Genomic DNA, 19776 nt, shown 5'->3' on the forward strand with positions numbered 1-19776 from the left:
ATGGGATGAGTGGAGAACAAAAAGAATTCACACCAGTGAATGCCAGCAACCAACCTGGGGATCCTGAGCTTGAGTTTGCAACCGTTAGTACTGCTGGGAGAGATTTTGGCGCTGAGGCAAGGACAGGAAAGAAAACGTTTTCAACAGATTCAGCCAACAATGAACAGAGCTCTACACCAATGAGTACCAGCGAAAACAGCCAGAAATACTCCACACCAATGAGTGCTGCCACTAACCAACCCGGTGGTCCTGAGCATACACCTCCGACTATTTCTACTGCTCCTGAAAATAAGAGAGATGATGCAGACCGCCCTAAGGCTATCCTAAAAACCTACACTAGGCGTACGAGGCTAAACTGAAATATCATATGCAGGTGGCATGTTGCCAGTCAGGACAAAAAGAACTAAAGAAGGATTTTAAGGGTGTACTGAATTTTCTGTTATGTGTATTACCTTTTTGTATGCCATACATATATTGACTAGATATGCTGTCAACACCTTTAATGTGAAGGTGTACTTGACTTCATCTATACATCTTGGAGCATGAATGGCCAATTCTATTAATATAGATGAAGAAGCTTATCCTCTGCATCTAGTTGGTGGTCTTGTTCACCAAAATAAATGATTAATCCAGTTATCTGCATTTTTTGTAAGGTCTTGTTTGATTTTTGATGTGTAGGCAGCCCTGATATAAAGAGCATAATGAACTTGCATCAAATCCAGTGTAGTGGAGAAAAGGCTGGCATGTTTGTCTAGTGATTTTTGTGTAGCAGAGAATAGGCTTGTATGATTGTGTAGTGATTTCTTGCATTATCGTTACTAAAATGAAAGTCACATGTAATTTAAACATAATCAAGAGCAGGGCAATGCCAACTTACCAACAGAATTGCATGAATCATCTACTCAGGTTTTTTTTTCCGCTTTTGACTTTGGCATAGTCGGCAACTCAGGCTTTAGCAAGTTCCGAACATTTAGGCAATTCAGGCTGCTCAGGCTTGTGGTAGTTTTGGGACATGAGAAAGTGGTGGCAATTCACGCTTAGGCATGGCTGTTTATAGTTGGTGGCAAAAGTTACTGTCATAACAATGTTGTTTATGAGCCATTGCTGGGCTGACGACAAGTGCTTCAGGACATATACAAGCCAAAGGGTATTAAGCTTTGATTTACAGATCATGTCATTTGAACATTTGGGATTTGGGAAGCAAAAGTAATACTCATATGTCATATGTAAATTCCTCATGATCAAGAGCAACCTAACAACAGCAAAATTGGAGAAGAATTAGTGTTGCTTCCCCTTCATGTTTGTTTTGTGGTTGCCAACCTGAAATCATGGTAATGAAGTTTTTGGAGAGATAATGCTGCCAGATGGTGCTCAGCATTGGCAACCACAAATTGCTGTATTGGGGGATTCACTCTATCGTTATAATTTTGGTCGGACTAAATTTTCTGAGTGTGATGTATGGACATTACTGGAGGGTAGCAAAGTGGGAACTTGGACAAAACGATTTACTTTTAAATTTTCGGATCTGAATTTCAGGCAGATAGGCTTTAGAAGAAACGGCGAAATTCTGCAAGTAAATCCCCAAAACAATCTGGTGTCTTATAATCTTCAGAATCAGCAAGCTAAGGAACTTGGAGTCCATGCTTTCGTGTTTACATTCTTATGTGGAGAGTCTAATTCTATTTGGTTCTTATTCCACATCGTAACAGAAATAGACATTGTGACCTAGCAGATTTTTGTGATGCAGGAATTCACTAGCAACACTACATCATAAGAAGCAGCTGGATTTTGAGGGGTGCCATTAATGTACAGAAATCAAGAAATGATAAGAAGAAGAGGTGAGATAAGTTATTTACTCATCTTGTCTAATTATTAGATTTGTGTTCCGCTGCTGCTGTGTGTTTTTTTTTTTTTTTTTTTTTTTTTTCTCCAGTTAAAATATACATTGATTTAGTGGCAGATGTAGTTTGAAAATTAAATTTGCAGGAGATTCTTTCTTTAGTGATAATGTATTGCCATTGCTATGGTTGAACAGCATCAATTTGAAGGTTGTGTAATGTTAAACTTTTTGGCTGTCCAAGTTACCTTTATATTGCTGAAATAGCAGCTAGATGCAAGTGGCTTCTGACTTTGGTATAGTCGGCAACTCAGGCTTTGGCAAGGTCAGGACATGCAGGCCCTGCTGGAAGCTTAATGCTGTCATTAAAAGTTGTGGTGTTCAACTTCTCATCCATTTGACCTACACAATTTCCTTTTAAGAACAAGTTGTGTTACTATACATAAAAAAATAAAATTTGTACACAAGTTGTAAATTATAAAATAAAAAATAAAATCTATTCATAAGTGATTTTGATCCTTTTCTGTTAATTGTTGTACTGCATCAGCTGCTGATGTATGGTTGTCCCATCTTTTTCTATAAACAAAATCTTATGGAATAAATTTAATTCATGAGTTCATTACCTTTCACTACTGTGACTTCCAAAGTAATTGCAAATCTTATATTACAAATTTAACTCACGAGTACAATACTCATCAATCAATCAAGAAGTCAGACTGGGTGGGATCATGTAATCTAGCACGGTATAATAATTTCTCCTTGCCCAACTTCACCAATCAAGAAGCAAGGTGTGCGAGACACCTAGCATGACTGTCTCGACATACAAATATACAATTAATGCATTATCTCCTTTTAAAATTATTAAAATAAAAATAAAATCTATTCATAAGTTAACACTAATGTCTTGATTCTTTTCTATTATACTGCATCATCTGCTGATGTATGGTTTGCCCATCTTTTTCTATAAACAAAATTTTATACTACGAATTTAACTCATGAGTACATTATCATTCAGTACTGTGACTTCCTAAGCAAGTCAAATTTAATTCAATAGCTTTTAATTAATATTTTTGTAAACACTTTGTAGTATTTTGTAATTTAAAATAATAATTATAAATTTTAATTTAATATTAAATAATAACATTAAATTTTAACATTTCACAACCTATTTAATGACTAGGTGACGGATTTGGAATAACTTAAGTTCTGTTAGTTCAAGAGAATTTTTATTTTACTGGGAGTTGGGGTATTTTTTTTTTTTGTTTGGAATTAACCCTTATTCAGAATAGCTTTCTGTGTGGCTTGGTTTTTATGCTATACAATAGATTTGGTATATGACGACTAGGACTATTACAAAACATATTTAAGTGACAAATAACTTACAATTTGAGCATTGAATCCCACAAGACTGTCTGATTATAAAAGTTCCCGTTTCTATATTTGAAATCAAAATTTAGGGTTTCTTATTAATTTAATGAAATTAACCCTTTAAATATATTATTATGAAATAATAAAATCTATATATATAAAAATCATATTTATTACTTTTTGAGACAGAAAGTCATAATTTTGTATTAGAATTTTGTTTAACTATCCATGCTTCCTAATTAAAAAAAATACTCTATAAGAATAATATACAATGTTTATCACCAAATGTGACACCAAACATGACGTGGTTTACCAACAAATAAGTGGTCTAGCAGTATCAAATTCCTACTTTTCAAAGGAGGTTAGGAGAGCCTCAGTGAAAATATGTGTACGAGAGTACCAATTAAAAAATAAAAAAAAACATGACGTGGTTTAGTCCACATCAGATTGTTTTAAATAACTTTGAGGTTGATACTCTCGTATCTAATATTTCACCATTAGAGTCTAATCCAATATTAAACAATAATATATCATTGTCTAATTAATAACAAACCATGTATATATAATTACCAGAAAAATAAAGAGTTACTAAAAATTTTAAAAGAGTAAAAAAATAAAATTTGTTAGTTGACAAATTTTTTAAAACTGTTTTAAGAAAATTTAGGTAAAAAAAAAAATGTTCAAAGAGAAATATAACAGTTTTCAAATTATTTATTTATTTATTTATTTTTGACCCAACTTGGGAGAAATGAGATGAAACTCCGAAAAAAAAAATTTGGAGGGTACAAATTAAGTATGATGAAAAGTTTTGTTATTTTTTAAAAATAGGAAGAAATAAAATGAAACACTCAGAAAGTTTACTGACATGCACTTATTTTCATGCTTTTATTCTCTTTAATAGTCACTCTAGGTTTTATAATGTGTAGTATAATCTTTTTCTTTATCCTCTTTATTTATTATATATTTGTCGTAAACGTAGAGACAAATTAATTTAAAATAGTTTTAATCCTTTCCTTCCTTTATTTATATGTTTGTCTTTTTCTTTATTTATATATTTGTTTCTTTTTAGAATTCGATATCGTTATCAAATTATACCCGAATTATAGGATACACGAATCATGTCCTATACCCAGCCTAACCTTATTTGTCGAAAATTGTTTTGAAAGGGCGCAAGTTTTTAAATAACCTAGCTAGGGTTTAACTGCGAAAGCTTAGACATAATGGCAAGGGGGAAAAGAAGAGTATCGTCAAGATCTAATCTTTTGGCTCTCCCTGAAGAAATCCTGATTCAAATCTTTGTTAGATTGCCGGTAAAATCACTAGTGCAAGTGAGGTCAATCTGCAAATCATGGTACTCTCTAATCACTGATCGTAGCTTCATTGAGTCACATCTCAAACATCAAACAAGCCCGAGCAACAACATCTACAGTTCTCTCTTCCTCTTTGGGTACAAACCTGGTTGTGACATTTACAGTCACTGGCGTTACGCAATTCGTTATGATGATGAATCGTTTGGTGAGTATTTTAAACCGGAGCTTCCAGTACATATCAGTTACTTATCTGTATGTGGGTCTTGTAATGGTTTAGTATGCTTGTCTGGGAGACCGATATTTGCATCAAGATTGGGATGGCCCATATATTTATGGAACCCAGCACTTAGAAGAATGAAAACCCTCCCCGAACCTCCAAGTCTTGATCCCACTTTGGGTGCTTTTTATAGTGTCTATGTGGCCTTTGGCTTCGATTACCGTGGTAATGACTACAAGGTAGTGGAGATTATTTGCTTCCCACCAAAATTAGATAAGAATAGTTTGTTCATAGTTAATGTTTATAGTCTAAGCACAGATTCTTGGAGAAGAATTAGTGTTGCCTCCCCTTCATGTAAGATTTGGATTGGTGCCCTACCTGAAATCATGAATGGAGCTGCCTATTGGATTGCATCTGTGAATATGAAAAGTGAGAACTCTCTTTATACCCTTTTGCAATTCGATTTGGGTGACGAAGTTTTTAGAGAGATAATACTGCCAGATGGTGCTCGGCATATACTACCAGAAATTGCGGTATTGGGGGAATCACTCTATCTTTATAATTTTTGGGGGGCTAAAACTTATCAGTGTGATGTGTGGACAATGGAGTGTAGCAAAGTGGGAACTTGGACAAAACGATTTACATTTCGTTTTTCGGATGCCAATGTGAATGATTGGAGTAAGATAGGCTTTAGAAGGAACGGTGAGATTCTGCGACTAAATCACAAAAATTGTCTGGTGTCTTACAATCTTGAGAACAAGCAAGCTGAAGATCTTGGATTCCATGCCTGTCGAATTTCATTTTTACATTCTTATGTGGAGAGCCTTATTCTACTTCCTAAGGAAGATTCTTATTCCACATGATCAACAGAAATTGACGTGCATTGTGACCTGGCAGATTTTTATGATGCAACAATTCACTAGCAAACCAACATCTCAAGAAGCGGCTGGATTTTCAGGGGTGGCATCAATATTAAAAAATTAAAGAAACCAAGAAACGATAAGAAGAAGAGGTGTGAGATAAGTTATTTACTCATCTTGTCATATGATTAGACTTGTGTTCATTGCTACTGTTGTTTTGTTATTTTTATTATTTATTATTTTTTTTGGAGTTCAAATATATTGATTTAATTTGAAAATTAAATTTGCATCAGATTCCTTTTTGAATGATAATCTATTGCCATTGCTACGGTAGAACAATATGAACTTGAAGATTGGGCTGTTATGTCTGCAAATTAAAAGTAGGTTGTGTAATGTTAACTTTTTAGTTCTCCAAGTTACCTTCATATTAGCTGAAATACCAGATGCAGGTGGCATGTTGCCTGCCAGGGCTGCACCAAAGTGCAAAACTCATTTCCTGTTCTGCTGTATATTAATATTGGCTTCATTTTTCGATCTTGTACCGTCTCGTACACTTCTCACTCGCTAACAAAAGACTACAAAAAAGACTATAAAATGACAATCCTAAGCAATCAAAGGCATGCAGGGGCACATGAAAGAAGCACTCCTTTTTGTATGCAATAGACTAGATATGCTGTCAACACCTCCTTTTTGAATAGATATTCTGTCAACACCTCTTGGAGCATGAATTAATACAGTTATCTACATTTTTGGAAGGTCTTAATTGTTTCATTTTGATGTGCAGTGGAAATTCCAACAGCCCCGATGTCATACAAGTAATGAGGATAACATAGATAATCTTAATTATATAAAGAACACAATGAACTAGCATCAAATCCAATGTAGCAGAGAAAAGGTTTGTATGTTTGTCTAGAGATTTCTTGACCAATGTATCAGAGAATAGGCTTGTATGCTTGTCTAGTGATTTCTTGCATTTTTGGTATATTTAAATGAAAGTCACTGTAATTTTAACATATCAGGAGCAGGGCCTTAAAACATACCTTACCGACAGAATTGCTGGAATCATCTTCTCAGGCAGTTTTTGTGCTTCTGACTTTGGTATAGTCGGCAACTCTGGCTTTGGCAAGTTCAGGACATATAGGCACTGCTGGCAGCTAATGCTTGTAGTAAAGACCCTCCCTAATTCTCTATTTATCAACTCCTCCAATTTGGATCATCATAGGACTACCTATCTTGTGTTTGGGTTCCACCCCGGAGTTGATGACTACAAGATTGTGAGGATTTTGTGCATGGGTCATGAGATGCACATACCCTACAAAAATCAGATCATACGGATGTTTATAGTCTAAGCACCGACTCTTGGAGAAGAATTGATGTTGCCCCTTCATGTTATTTTGCTGGTATGAGACCTGCATGCAATTGTGAATGGAGTGGCATATTGGATTGGAATGAAGAAAACTGATGAGGGTTTTGGTTTGTTATTTACTTGTACGTTTCGAAATGGGTTATGAAGTTTTTGAGGAGGTAATGCTGCTCAATACTGTTATCCATAAACCCCAGTTTTGGGGGAATCACTGTAGTTTTTCGGAATTTGTAATTTGGATGGGAGTGCATGTTATGGACAATGGAGTGTGGTGTGGCAAAATGAGTTCGTGGACAAAATGATTTACAACTATTTATTAATTTCTGGGACATATCTTTGAAGCTACTAGGCTTGAGAAAGAGCTGTGAACTGCTACAAGCCTACAACTAAACCTCAAGAATGATCTAGCATCTTATAATTTTGAGACCAAGCATCTAGGAATCAATGCAAATTTTCTGACCTTCTGTGCATATTCTTACGTGGAGAGTACGATGATATTTTTCACTGATACAGTGGCCAGCATTAATTTGAAACTTGATTCGTTTATGTCTGCAATACAATGTGTGAATTCTCCAACTACATATGATGTTGTTGAATTATCATATGCAGATAGTGAGCCTAGTGCAATATACTGATTTTAAGCTTTATTTTTTAAAAGGTATATAGTGTTGTATGCTTTAGGATGTTGCCAAGTCTAAATAGACTCAACCTTCTAGAGTTCCATGTCCAAGGACACCATTTAGGTATGTACCCATAAGATTGTAATTTGTATAAGTGGATTTCAGACAACTCTAGCTATCTTCATCGTTGTATGTAGTCAGGGGCTGAGCCAGAAATTTGAGGTTCTAATTAAAGTGAGAAAATTTTATACACAAATTGTAAAATTTTTTAAATTTGAGCTTTTAAAAATATAGTTAAAAGAGTCCAAGTTGAAAAATTACTAAATTTTAAGGAGACACAAACTAAATTTATTTTCAAATTCTCTATTTTAGGTCAATATACAAGTCTTTTGAAAAAAGAGGGGGGAGGGGGGAATTGAAATTTTTAATAAATTTTAGGGGTAATATATGCAAAGTAATTAATATTTAGAGGCATAAATGAAGTTTGTAAGAAAGTTTAGGGGGGCCATGCCCCTGCTGGCCCACCCCTAGCTCCGCCCCTGTATGTAGTGCCTTCTACACAAGTTTTTAGTGGTCACCATATTTGCATTCGCTACATAATAATTCGGAGTGTCACCAGGCTAACCCTAACCTTATTCATGAAGGGAAAAGTAGACATAAATACTGAAAGTTTACATCCCCAAGGCGAGCATGCCATAAACTTAAAGTTTGAAAAGAAAAATCATAAGGCCTGAAAACTGGAAGAACAGAGGATTGAAGGCTTGAAGCAAGTGGAGGAGTTGTCAGTGGAAGATCCCTAAAGTAGTAGAGGCTATCGTGCTCATATACCCTGGCAAAAATCCTTTTCGAACACAGGTCCTTTAAAAGACAGTAATGATGAAAGAAAATCATTGCATAATTTAGTGATTTGGCAAGTTTGCTAACCGATAGAAGATTAAATGCAAAGTTTGGAACATAAAAAACAGATAGCAAAATAATATTAGGGGGATAGATGAACATTTCCTTTGCTACGAATAATGGTGGTTGGTTGACCCATCGGCTTGACTAATAGCTTGATTAACAGGGGTAATGGGAGTAGAAAATAATTACAACTCACCAGTCATGTGATCATTGGCTCTGGAATTCAGAACCTAAGTAGGTTTTCCCGCTTTAACATGATAATCAGAAGGAGTACCTGTAGCTATAGTAGTCGTGGGAGTAGAAGTGCCGGCCTGGTAGATAAGGCTCCGAACTGCTCCTGACCAATCTGGGACTGTAACTGTTTGAAGTCCTGAAAAGATGGTCTGGAAGGAGTTGAAGCAGGAGGGACAACAATCTGTGGAGTAGTATACCCACCAATAGTATCAGCTATTGCGGTAGTGCGGCCATGGCCCGAAGATAAAGTGTCATTTTGTCTACAAGAATCACTCATAGTATCAAACTAAGGCTGGTTCACACGTCGAAGGAGGAGGAAAGGGAAAAACAAGGCCGGAAAAATTGGCGCTTTCCTCCGAATATGCTGCTGAACAAACACCGGCAGCCCACAAAGAAAAAAAAAAACACTAGAAGGACCCTTAGATCATAAAAAAACGCAAGGGAATTCCCCTAAAAGGAGTCAAAAACAGATGCTTACCCGAGGGGTCCAGCGCAAGGGGTGGGAGGAGATGGAGGTGCGCCGGAGGTGAGGGAAAATGGAGAGAGGGAGAGAGATGGTGGTGGCGTTGGGTAAGAAGAAGGGGAGGCGAATGTTTTTGTTTTGCTCTGATACCAAAAAGAAGAAGTTTTGGGTTTTGGCTTACTTAAACCGAGAGCCAAGATCTATATTTATATACAAGAATAGGGCACAAAGAAAGGAATCCAAATCAAAGAAAGACTGAAAATTTGCCAAAATCTACGTGATGCCATGATTATGGGGATCTTATCTACGGGATCCCATAATTACAGGGATCTTATCTACGTGATCCCATGATTATAGGGATCTTATATAAAACACCTAATAAAAGGCTAATAATAATAATAATAAAGATATTTCAACAAATGTTTATAGTCTAAGCACAGATTCTTGGAGAAGAATTACTAGTGTTGCCTCCCCTTCATGTAGGATTTGGATTGGTGCCCAACCTGAAATCATGAATGGAGCTGCCTAGTTGATTGCAGATGAGAATGGGAAAAGTGAGAACTCTCTTTATACCCTTTTGCAATTCGATTTGTGTGATGAATTTTTTAGAGAGACAATGCTGCCAGATGGTAGTCAGCATGGACTACCAGAAATTGCGGTATTGGGGGAATCACTCTATCTTTATAATTTTTGGGAGGGTAAAATTTATCAGTGTGATGTGTGGACAATGGGGTGTAGCAAAGTGGGAACTTGGACAAAGTGATTTACATTTCGTTTTTTGGATGGGAATGTGAATGATTGAAGTGAGGTAGGCTTTCGAAGGAACGGCAAAATTCTGCGACTAAATCACAAAAATTGTCTGGTGTCTTACAATCTTGAAAACAAGCAAGCTAAGGATCTTGGATTCCTTCCCTGTCGAATTTCTGAATGTCCTGTTATGTTAGTATATCACCTTTTTGTATGCAATACGAATATTGACTAGATATGCTGTCAACACCCATAATGTGAAGGTGTACTTGACTTCATCTATACCTGTTAGAGCATGAATGGCCAATTCTATTAATATTGATGAAGAAGCTCATCCTCTGCATCTAGTTGGTAGTCTTGTTCACCAAAATAAAGAATTAATTCAGTTATCTGCATTTTTTGTAAGGTCTTGTTTGATTTTGATGTGTAGCGGAAATTCTCACCGCCTTGAGGTCATACGAGTAATGAGGATAACATAGATAATCTTAATTATATAAATAGCACATTTAACTAACATCAAATCCAACAATGTAGAAGAGAGAAGGTTTGCATGATTGTCTAGTGATTTCTTGACCAATGTAGCAGAGAATAGGCTTGTATGCTTGTGTAGGGATTTCTTGCATTTTCGATAGATTCAAGTAAAATTCACCTGTAATTTAAAGATATCAGGAGCAGGGCATTAAAACATAACTTACCGACAGAATTTTGCTTGATTCATCTCCCCAATCGATTTTTGTGCTTCTGACTTTGGTATAGTGGGCAACTCAGGCTTTGGCAAGTTCAGGACATGTAGGCACTGCTGGCAGCTCAGGCTTGTAGTAGTTTAGGAAGCTTAGGCAAGGCTGTCTCTACCTAAACTACCTGTACTGTGTTGCCAGTCAATGCTGTCATTAAAAGTTGTGGTGTTCAACTTCTCATCCATTTGACCTACACAATTTCCTTTAAGAACAAGTTATGTTCCTACATATAAAAAATAAAATTTGTACACAAGTTGTAAATTATAAAATAAAAAATAAAATCTATTCATAACTTTAATGTCTTGATTATTTTCTGTTATACTGCATCAGCTGTTGATGTATGGTTGGCACATCTTTTTCTATAAACAAAATCTTATACTGCAAATTTAACTCATGGGTACATTACCTTTCACTACTGTGACTTCCTAAGCAAGTCAAATGTAATTTAATAGCTTTTAATTAATATTTTTGTAATTTAAAATAATAATTATATCTTTTAATTCAATATTAAATAGTAACATTAAATTTTAACACTTCACAACCCATTTAACGGCTCGGTCACGGATTTGGAATAGCTTAAGTTCTGTTAGTTCAAGAGATTTTTTAATTTTACTGGGAGTTGGGGTATTTTTATTTTTTATATTATTTTTTTTGGAATTTTAACCCTTATTCAAAATAGCTTTTTGTGTGTTTTGGTTTTTATGCTATACAATAGATTTGGTATATGACGGCTAGGACTCTGCTTCTTTTTCACAAGATTACAAAACATACTTAAGTGACAAATAGCTTACAATCCGGGCAACGAATCCCACAAACATATTTGGATGCAGGGGTCCTGTAATGGGCTCATATGCTTGTCCAATGATCACACAGGTGCCGTATGCTTTTGGAACCCAGCACTTAGAAATGTAAAGACCCTCCCTAATTCTCTAATTGTGGACTCCAATTTGCATCATTCTTCGACTACCTATCTAGCATTTGGGTTCCATCCCGGACTTAATGACTACAAGGTAGTGATGATTTTGTGTTTGGGGCATGAGATATTTACCCTACAGAAATCAGTTCCTAACTGAGGTTTATAGTCTAAGCACCGACTGATGGAGAAGAATTGATGTTTCCCCTTCATGTTATTTTGCTGGTATGAGACCTGCAATTGTGAATGGAGCGGCATATTGGGTTGGAAGGAAGAAAACTGATGAGGGTTTTGATTTTTTAGTATTGCGTTTCGAAATGGGTGATGAGGTTTTTGAGGAGGTAATGCTGCCAGATGGTGCTACATGTAGTTATCCTTACACCCCTGTTTTGGGGAAATCACTGTTCGGTTCTTTTCGATTTGAAGGGAGTGAATGTTGTGACATATGGACAATGGAGTGTGGCAAAATGGGTTCTTGGACAAAATGATTTACTGTTAACTCACGGGGCATAGTAGGTAAGCTGCTATGCTTGAGAAGGAGTGGTGAACTGCTAAAAGTGAAGCTCATGAACGATTTGGTATCTTATAATTTTAAGACCCAAAGAGCCAAGGATTTAGGAATCAATGTAAATTATCTGACCTTCTGTGCATATTATTATGTGGAGAGTTTAATTCAACTTGATGTTGGAAAGAGTCTTTTTCCACTTGATGATAATGGAAATCAACAATGTGAATTAGCCTGCAGAAATTGAAAAGGAGATGAAGCTATTTACAAGGAACAACTCGAAGCAGCATGGATTTTGAGAAACCAGGAAAGGGTAGGACGAGAGGTGAGATAAATTTTTTACTCATTTTGTTATATTATTAGACTTTTGTCTACTGCTTCTCTTTTTTTCTTTTTAAGAGAATACATCGACTCAAAGGCAATTGTGAATATCAAAATTATATCTGCAATAGAATCCTCATTTTGATCGAATTTGTAACTTCATTCGTTTATGTCTGCAATACAATGTGTTAATTTTATTAATTCTCAAAGTACATAGGATCTTGTTGAATTACCATATGCAAATAGTATATATGTTGTCTGTCACGGCTGGCTGCAGCAAAGTGCAAGACCAACTACGGTGCTATATAGCATTGTTGTATGCAGTGCATTATTTATGTGAATTTCAGATCTGCATTGTTGTATGCAGTGCCATCCACACAAGTTTTTTGCAATCACTATATTTGCATTCACGACATAATTAGGAGTGCCACCAGGCTAACCCTGACTAGGATTAGATGTCATCACTTGCTGCGCTACATACTTCCATATGTCCATAGACCAAGACTGGTTAAAGATTGGATTTCTCATACTTGAATTGAACTAAAGGAGTAATATAATTTTACAAAAGTTCCTCTTCATATTAATGTCCTGAGTGGTTACGTTCACTTTATATTTTCTTTCTTTCTCTAAAATACATGTACCCACTTACAAATTCATAGATTTGAAGTCCTTAAGAGTATGATTTAGGCTTGGACCAAGAAGAAAAGTTTGTTCTAGAAATCAAGGCCTTCATTTTGATACCAATGTTGCATGCATTTGGGGGATTTCAAAATTGAGGCTAGGGCTTGGTTAAATATTCGTTGAGAGGTAGGGAAGTCTAAGTTATAAATTCTTTAATTTTTGTGAGTTCATAATTGTGTTTTTTTTTTTTTCTCGGTACTCACACACCCATGCCTCCATGGAGGCTCGAACCCCTGACCTTCCTTTGGGAAGTAGGGGTCTGATAGTGCTGTGCCACTAACCTGTTGGTGTTAATTGTCTTTGTGTGCAAAAGTATGCTAAGCATGAAACCTGTGTGATATATTTATTTTTGAATGTTTTTAGAAGTAGATTTCTATGTTAAATGTTGATGGAAGTGTGAAACTTTATGACCAAGTGAATCTATGTGATAAATTGTGTACTTACTACATACCCATATGTTTACTTTGAAGTTATTGATCATGATTATTGACAAAAGTGATGTTATGGGTTGATTGTACTTAATGTGAGTAAACCATGCTAAGTAGAAGATGATTTAGTTTATTTATTGCAATGCATGCCAAAAGATTGATAAAATTGCTTCAATGATTATCTATATAGTTTCCATTGTGTAATTCCTACATGAAAATGCTAGTTAGAAGATGATTCTCCATATATGATGAATTGATGATTTAACATAAAGCATGCATATCAATGACATTGAGTGAGTGTGTGGGCTAAAGGGATGTGATAAATCATTTTACAAAGTTTTGTGAAAAAGTTTGCGAAAATCGGACGACAAGGAGTCGTCTTGTGCCTGTGTGGTTAATATAGCCTAGAGGGAGCACAAGGAGATGGCCTTGTGTACGGTTGAGCTACCCAGGCCCCAAATGACGCTAGGGAGTCGCTCTAGGTCAAGATAGCTAGCCAATCTTCCTTTGTGGTGACGAGTAATCGCCTCGTGCCGGGTTGTATTAATGGTTTCGGTGTGCGTGTGTGAGAGTGTGTTGGAAGTGAGGAAGGACATTGCATTGGATTGCATCAATTGTGGTTACGAAAATGAAGTTCATGTATTACTTCCATTATCTTCCCCAAATTTGCATGGTCACTCTTCTTCCTTTCACTTTCTTTGGGTTTGATTCACGGGATTACAAGGGGTGTACTTTAGTAGGCAATCTTTGCTGGGCTGTTTAGCTCACCCCTTTGGACACAGAAAGGAGATTGTGGATGACGTGTCGCCACAAGTTTAGATGTGGACTTGTATTTTGTTTTTTTTCCATCTTGTTATGATGTTAGCCTAAGTTGTATTTTTATTGTAACCCTCTTTGCAAAGGCGTTGTAACCTTGTTATTTTTTTAAACCTCATTCAATGACTATGTAATTATCAACTTGATATATTTTTGTATATGAATGAATGAGAATGGGTCTTTTGGTGATGTTCATGATTTCGCCTCATTGATGTAATTGCGGTTCGTCATTATGTATCCATTTATGTTTTGGGACAGGTTTGAGGCCATTTATTTTAGGTATCAAAGTTATTGAGAGGAGCTAGTACCTTAACCATGTAACAGGGCCAAGAGTGCACTCCTGAGCACTTTCGGACGACCAGGTTGTTCCACCGGTTTGCTGGTTTGACAGCCATCTGTTTTTGATTTTATACTTTCGCAGTCCATCTCCTGGCCATTCCACATTGAACCTTAAAATGACTATACTACCCTTGAATCGGCCAGTTCACGTGGACAAGAACCTGAATTTGTAACGGATTCACCGGATTTGGGTCGTTATAGGTAATAAAATATTAAATTTGACCTTACTATTTAACATTAAATTAAAAGTTATAATTATTATTTTAAAATTACAGAAATAATGAAATGGGCCATTGATAGCTAGTAAGATAACAATTCATCTAACATTGAATACCTTCTTCCCATGTTAAATGTCCATATTTAGAATGAGACAGTGGACTTCTAATATGGGACATAGGTGGTATATTATTACACAGGTGTATTTTTTGAATTTTTTGAGATGCAGCAATTCACTTGGAACATCACAAGAAAAATACAAACATAAGACAAGTTAGAACTTTCATAATATGGAAACTTTTTCTGTAACCCTTTCAATGACGGCGCAGAGACACTTGATAATCAGGGTAAATTACATAGACTCTCTAAGGTTAGGTTATTTATAGGCTAGATTAAAATTTTGGTTTTAAATTTTATTTATATTAGAATTAATGGTTTAACATTTCACTTACCCTCCAGATGTCAATTTGTGATGGATCATAGTACTTTTGAGGTATTAAATGACTATATTATCCTTTGACCTCCCATTAATTACCCCAGCAGACGCCTCTGCCCCTCTTCTTCCTCCTCCTCAGGCCATCATCATTCCCAATTCACCCATCAATATGCACACTACTTTTGATATATATATACACACACACGCACAAATACAAAACAACCATATATATACTGCCGCTGGCTTTCTTCTTCATGCTGCTGGCAAAGTAGCAATCCCACCGACACTCAACTCGCGATCGATCCATTGGATGAAAATCGTCGTCGTCTTCGGAAGCTGCGAATGAGGACGAATAACTTGTACGTCACCGTTGTTTTCAACGGCTGTATTTTCACTAGAAACGTCATTTTGGAGAGGATTTTCTTGAATTTCACTTTATTTTCCAATCATCGGCGGTTCGCTGCCGCGGTCTCCAACGCAAACTTCTGTCTTCTCAAGCTCGATTTCTGAAAATTCCGGAGCTGCAATTACTTCAGCGGATTCATCCAACGAACAACTCACTTTATTTTTGTAGAAATCATCGCAATTTAAATCAACGGGATATGAGATTTTTTCGTGAGCGTATCTTCTGGAAATCGCCTCCTCCTCCTCCTCTTCCTCTTCTTGAGTAGATTTGAAGTCTCCGTTGAGGATTTTCTCGCCCTTTATTGGACTTCCTCCGGGACATTCTTCTGCTCCGGAAACTGCAATTTCCGATTGAATTTTTCCGCCGTTCTGGGGGTTGAGCACAATTTCTTCCTCTTCGTCAGTAGTTTTGTTTTGCTTCCGTCACCGGCGTTAGAAATGAGATTCCTGTGGTCTCCTTCCGCGGATACATCCATTTCTCTGGTGGAAACGGAAGTATCTCACCGGAGTTATTTGAAATGCTAAGACCCAAATGAAGAAAACAAAGAAATCTGGTTAGAGAGCAACTGCTGTCAAGTTGGACTTTGGGTGGGCATATTACAGCATATAATTTTTTTGGACCTTCTTGGCATGAAATGCTTGTACTTCAGATTGTAATGTTTTTTATTTTTTCCTTCTCTGCGGTCAATTGTATTATTATATGCTGAATTCGTGGTACTTCATTATTATTCAATTTGTTTTTGTTTATGTTTTGATGTTGTTCTGATTAGATTTATACGTGGTATACATGTAATTAAAATTATACTTACAATGTCAAGAAAAGCCATAACAAGAGATAAGCTAAAACCTTGATTTGTCATAAGTGCCAGCAAGAGTTCTGGCTGATCAGGTAGAGAGAAAGAACGGAGTAATCAGGGCGGTTATATGGAGATGGTGTGGTTGCGTTGTGGCGGCGGTATGTGGTGGTTGTGGTATGAGGATTGTGGCGGTGGTTGAAGGGGTGGATGAAAGAGACGGAAGAGATGAAACTGTAGAGGGGTGTTTATGTCATTTAAGATTAAAGAAATTTTGTATTGAAAATTTGAGAGGTAAAAGGATCAATTCGCATGTGTTTGAGACCAAAATGTAAATTGAGATATAAGTGAAAGTTAAAATTAAAATCTCCATCTAACTTAAATATGACCTAACCTCAAATAGTGTCCCTAATTATTATGACGCAGCTATTCATCAAGAACATCTCAAGAAGCCTGGATTTTGAAAAGTGACTTTCAGCTAAAAATTAAAGGAACCAAGAAAGGGTAGAAAGAGATGTGAGATAAATTATTTACATATTATGTATTCGACTCGTGTCTTCTTTTTCTTATTAACTCAAAGGCAAGATGTAAATATCAATATTAAATCTCCATCAGACTCCACATTTTGAGCGATTATATTTGCCATTGCTTGGGTGGCAAGCATTAAATTTGAAACTTTATTCTTTTATGTCTGCAATACTAGCTGTGTGTTAAATTATTTGCTTCAAATTGTTGAAATACCATATGCAGACACTAGACAGTATTTTGTCCAAGACCAGCTATCATGTTGTAAACCATATGCAGTGTATCGATTATCACTGTTGGAGTGTGAATCGCTCAGCTTATACCATCTAGCCTCGTTAAAGATTGGATTTTACGCCCTTAATACCTAAAGACGAACATAATAGGGCACATCATAGCTTATAACATATTTAAGTGACAAATAACTTACAATCCGAACAACAAATCCCACGAACGCTAGGAGTCAACTAGTGTTTGATTATAAAAGTTTCCGTCTCTAAATTTGAAATCAAAATCTAGGGTTTCTTATTAATCTACTGAAATTAACCCTTTCAATATATTACTACAAAATAATAATAAAATATATATTTAAAAATTATATTTATTACTTTTTGAGACGAAAAGTCATAAATTTGTATTAGAATTTTGTTTAAGTATCCATGCTTTCTAACTAAAAAAAATACCCTATACATTAAGAATAATATAAAACGACCAACCCATTATCACCAAATGTGACACCAAACATGACGTTGGTTTAGTCCACATTGGATTATTTTAAATAATTTTGAGGTTGCTTATGTTTTTAGCTTGCGTACTCTCATATCTTAATACTTCACCATTAAAGTCTCATTTAATATTCAACAATAATATATCATTGTCTAATTAATAACCATGTATATACAATTACTAGAAAAATTAAGAGTTACTAAAAATTTTAAAATAGTTAAAAAAAAAAAAAAAAAAAACGGTTGTTAGTTGGCAATTTTTTAAAAACAGTTTAAAGAAAATTTAGGTAAATAAATAAATAAAAATGTTCAAAGAGAAATATAACAGTTTTTTTTTTTTTGACCCAACTTGGGAGAAATGAGATGAAACTCCCAATTAAAAAAAAAAAATGGAGGGCGCAAATTAATTATAAGTATGATGAAAAGTTTTGTTATTTTTAAAAAATAGGAGGAAATAAAATGAGAGACTTAGAAACTTTATTGAGATGCACTTATTTTCATGCTTTTATTCTCTTTAATACTCACTTTAGGTTTAATAATATTTAGTTTAATTTGTTTTATTTATCCTCTTTATTTATATATTTGTCTTAAATGTAGTGACAAATTATTTTAAATTGTTTTAATCATCATTTCCTTATGTTTGTCTTTTTTCTTTATTTATATATTGAGTTTCGATATCTTTATACACCTAGTAGTCTAGTACTAGGTTCTGTCAAATTATACACGAACTAGGATACGAACTAGGATACGCGAATCTATTACCCAACTTGACCTTATTTGTAGAAAATTGTTTTGGAAGGGCGCAAGTTTTGAAATAACCTAGGGTTTAACTGCGAAAGCATAGAGATAATGGCAAGAGGGAAAACCAGAGCATCGTCAAGATCTAATCTTTTGGCTCTCCCTGAAGAAATCCTGATTCAAATCCTTGTTAGATTGCCAGTAAAATCACTAGTGCAAGTGAGGTCAATCTGCAAATCATGGTACTCTCTAATCACTGATCGTAGTTTCATTGAGTCACATCTCAAACATCAAACAAGCCCGAGCAACAACAACTACAGTTCTCTCTTCCTCCTTAGGTACAAACCTGGTTGTGACATTTACAGTCCCTGGCGTCACGCGATACGTTATGATGATGAATCGTTTGGTGAGTATTTTAAACCTGAGCTTCCAGTACATATCAGTTGCTTACGTGTAGGTGGGTCTTGTAATGGTTTAGTTTGTTTGTATGGGAGACCAATAACGGCATCAAGATTGGGACCGCCCATATATTTATGGAACCCAGCACTTAGAAGAATGAAAACCCTCCCAGAACCTCCAAGTCTTGATCCCACTTTGGGTGCTTTTTATAGTGTCTATGTGGCCTTTGGCTTCGACTACCGTGGTAATGACTACAAGGTAGCGGAGATTATTTGCTTCCCACCAAAAATAGATAAGAATAGTTTGTTCATTGTTAATGTTTATAGTCTAACCACAGATTCTTGGAGAAGAATTAGTGTTGCCTCCCCTTCATGCACGATTTGGATTGGTGCCCTACCTGAAATCATGAATGGAGCAGCCTATTGGATTGCAAATGGGAATGGGGAAAGTGATAACTCTCTTTATAACCTTTTGCAATTCGATTTGGGTGACGAAGTTTTTAGAGAGATAATACTGCCAGATGGTGCTCGGCATATACTACCAGAAATTGCGGTATTGGGGGAATCACTCTATCTTTATAATTTTTGGGGGGGTAAAACTTATCAGTGTGATGTGTGGACAATGGAGTGTAGCAAAGTGGGAAGTTGGACAAAACGATTTACATTTCGTTTTTCGGATGCCAATGTGAATGATTGGAGTAAGATAGGCTTTAGAAGGAACGGTGAGATTCTGCGACTAAATCACAAAAATTGTTTGGTGTCTTACAATCTTGACAACAAGCAAGCTGAAGATCTTGGATTCCATGCCTGTCGAATTTCATTTTTACATTCTTATGTGGAGAGCCTTATTCTACTCAGTGAGAAAGATTCTTCTTCCACATGA

The 19776-nt window shown here is 35.8% G+C and overlaps 2 protein-coding genes across 2 annotated transcripts; both read left to right on the top strand.

The window, feature by feature from the left end:
• Positions 1-4425: 4425 nt before the first annotated feature.
• LOC132295823 (F-box/kelch-repeat protein At3g06240-like) lies at positions 4426-5595 on the top strand. Its single transcript, XM_059794096.1, has one exon. The coding sequence runs from the start codon at positions 4426-4428 to the stop codon at positions 5593-5595; it is 1170 nt and encodes a 389-aa protein (XP_059650079.1).
• A 13011-nt stretch (positions 5596-18606) lies between these two features.
• Positions 18607-19776, top strand: LOC132295824 (F-box/kelch-repeat protein At3g23880-like). Its single transcript, XM_059794097.1, has one exon. The coding sequence runs from the start codon at positions 18607-18609 to the stop codon at positions 19774-19776; it is 1170 nt and encodes a 389-aa protein (XP_059650080.1).

The sequence above is a fragment of the Cornus florida genome, unplaced genomic scaffold (assembly GCF_030987335.1).
Source record: "Cornus florida cultivar Cherokee Brave unplaced genomic scaffold, ASM3098733v1 CherokeeBrave_3.0.0_Hap2_Chr02, whole genome shotgun sequence".
Classification (NCBI taxonomy): Eukaryota; Viridiplantae; Streptophyta; class Magnoliopsida; order Cornales; family Cornaceae; genus Cornus; species Cornus florida.

What these genes read in the sequence shown, in the direction of transcription:
- LOC132295824 (XM_059794097.1), top strand. Translation starts at nt 18,607, where the DNA reads ATGGCAAGAGGGAAAACCAGAGCATCGTCAAGATCTAATCTTTTGGCT.
- LOC132295823 (XM_059794096.1), top strand. Translation starts at nt 4,426, where the DNA reads ATGGCAAGGGGGAAAAGAAGAGTATCGTCAAGATCTAATCTTTTGGCT.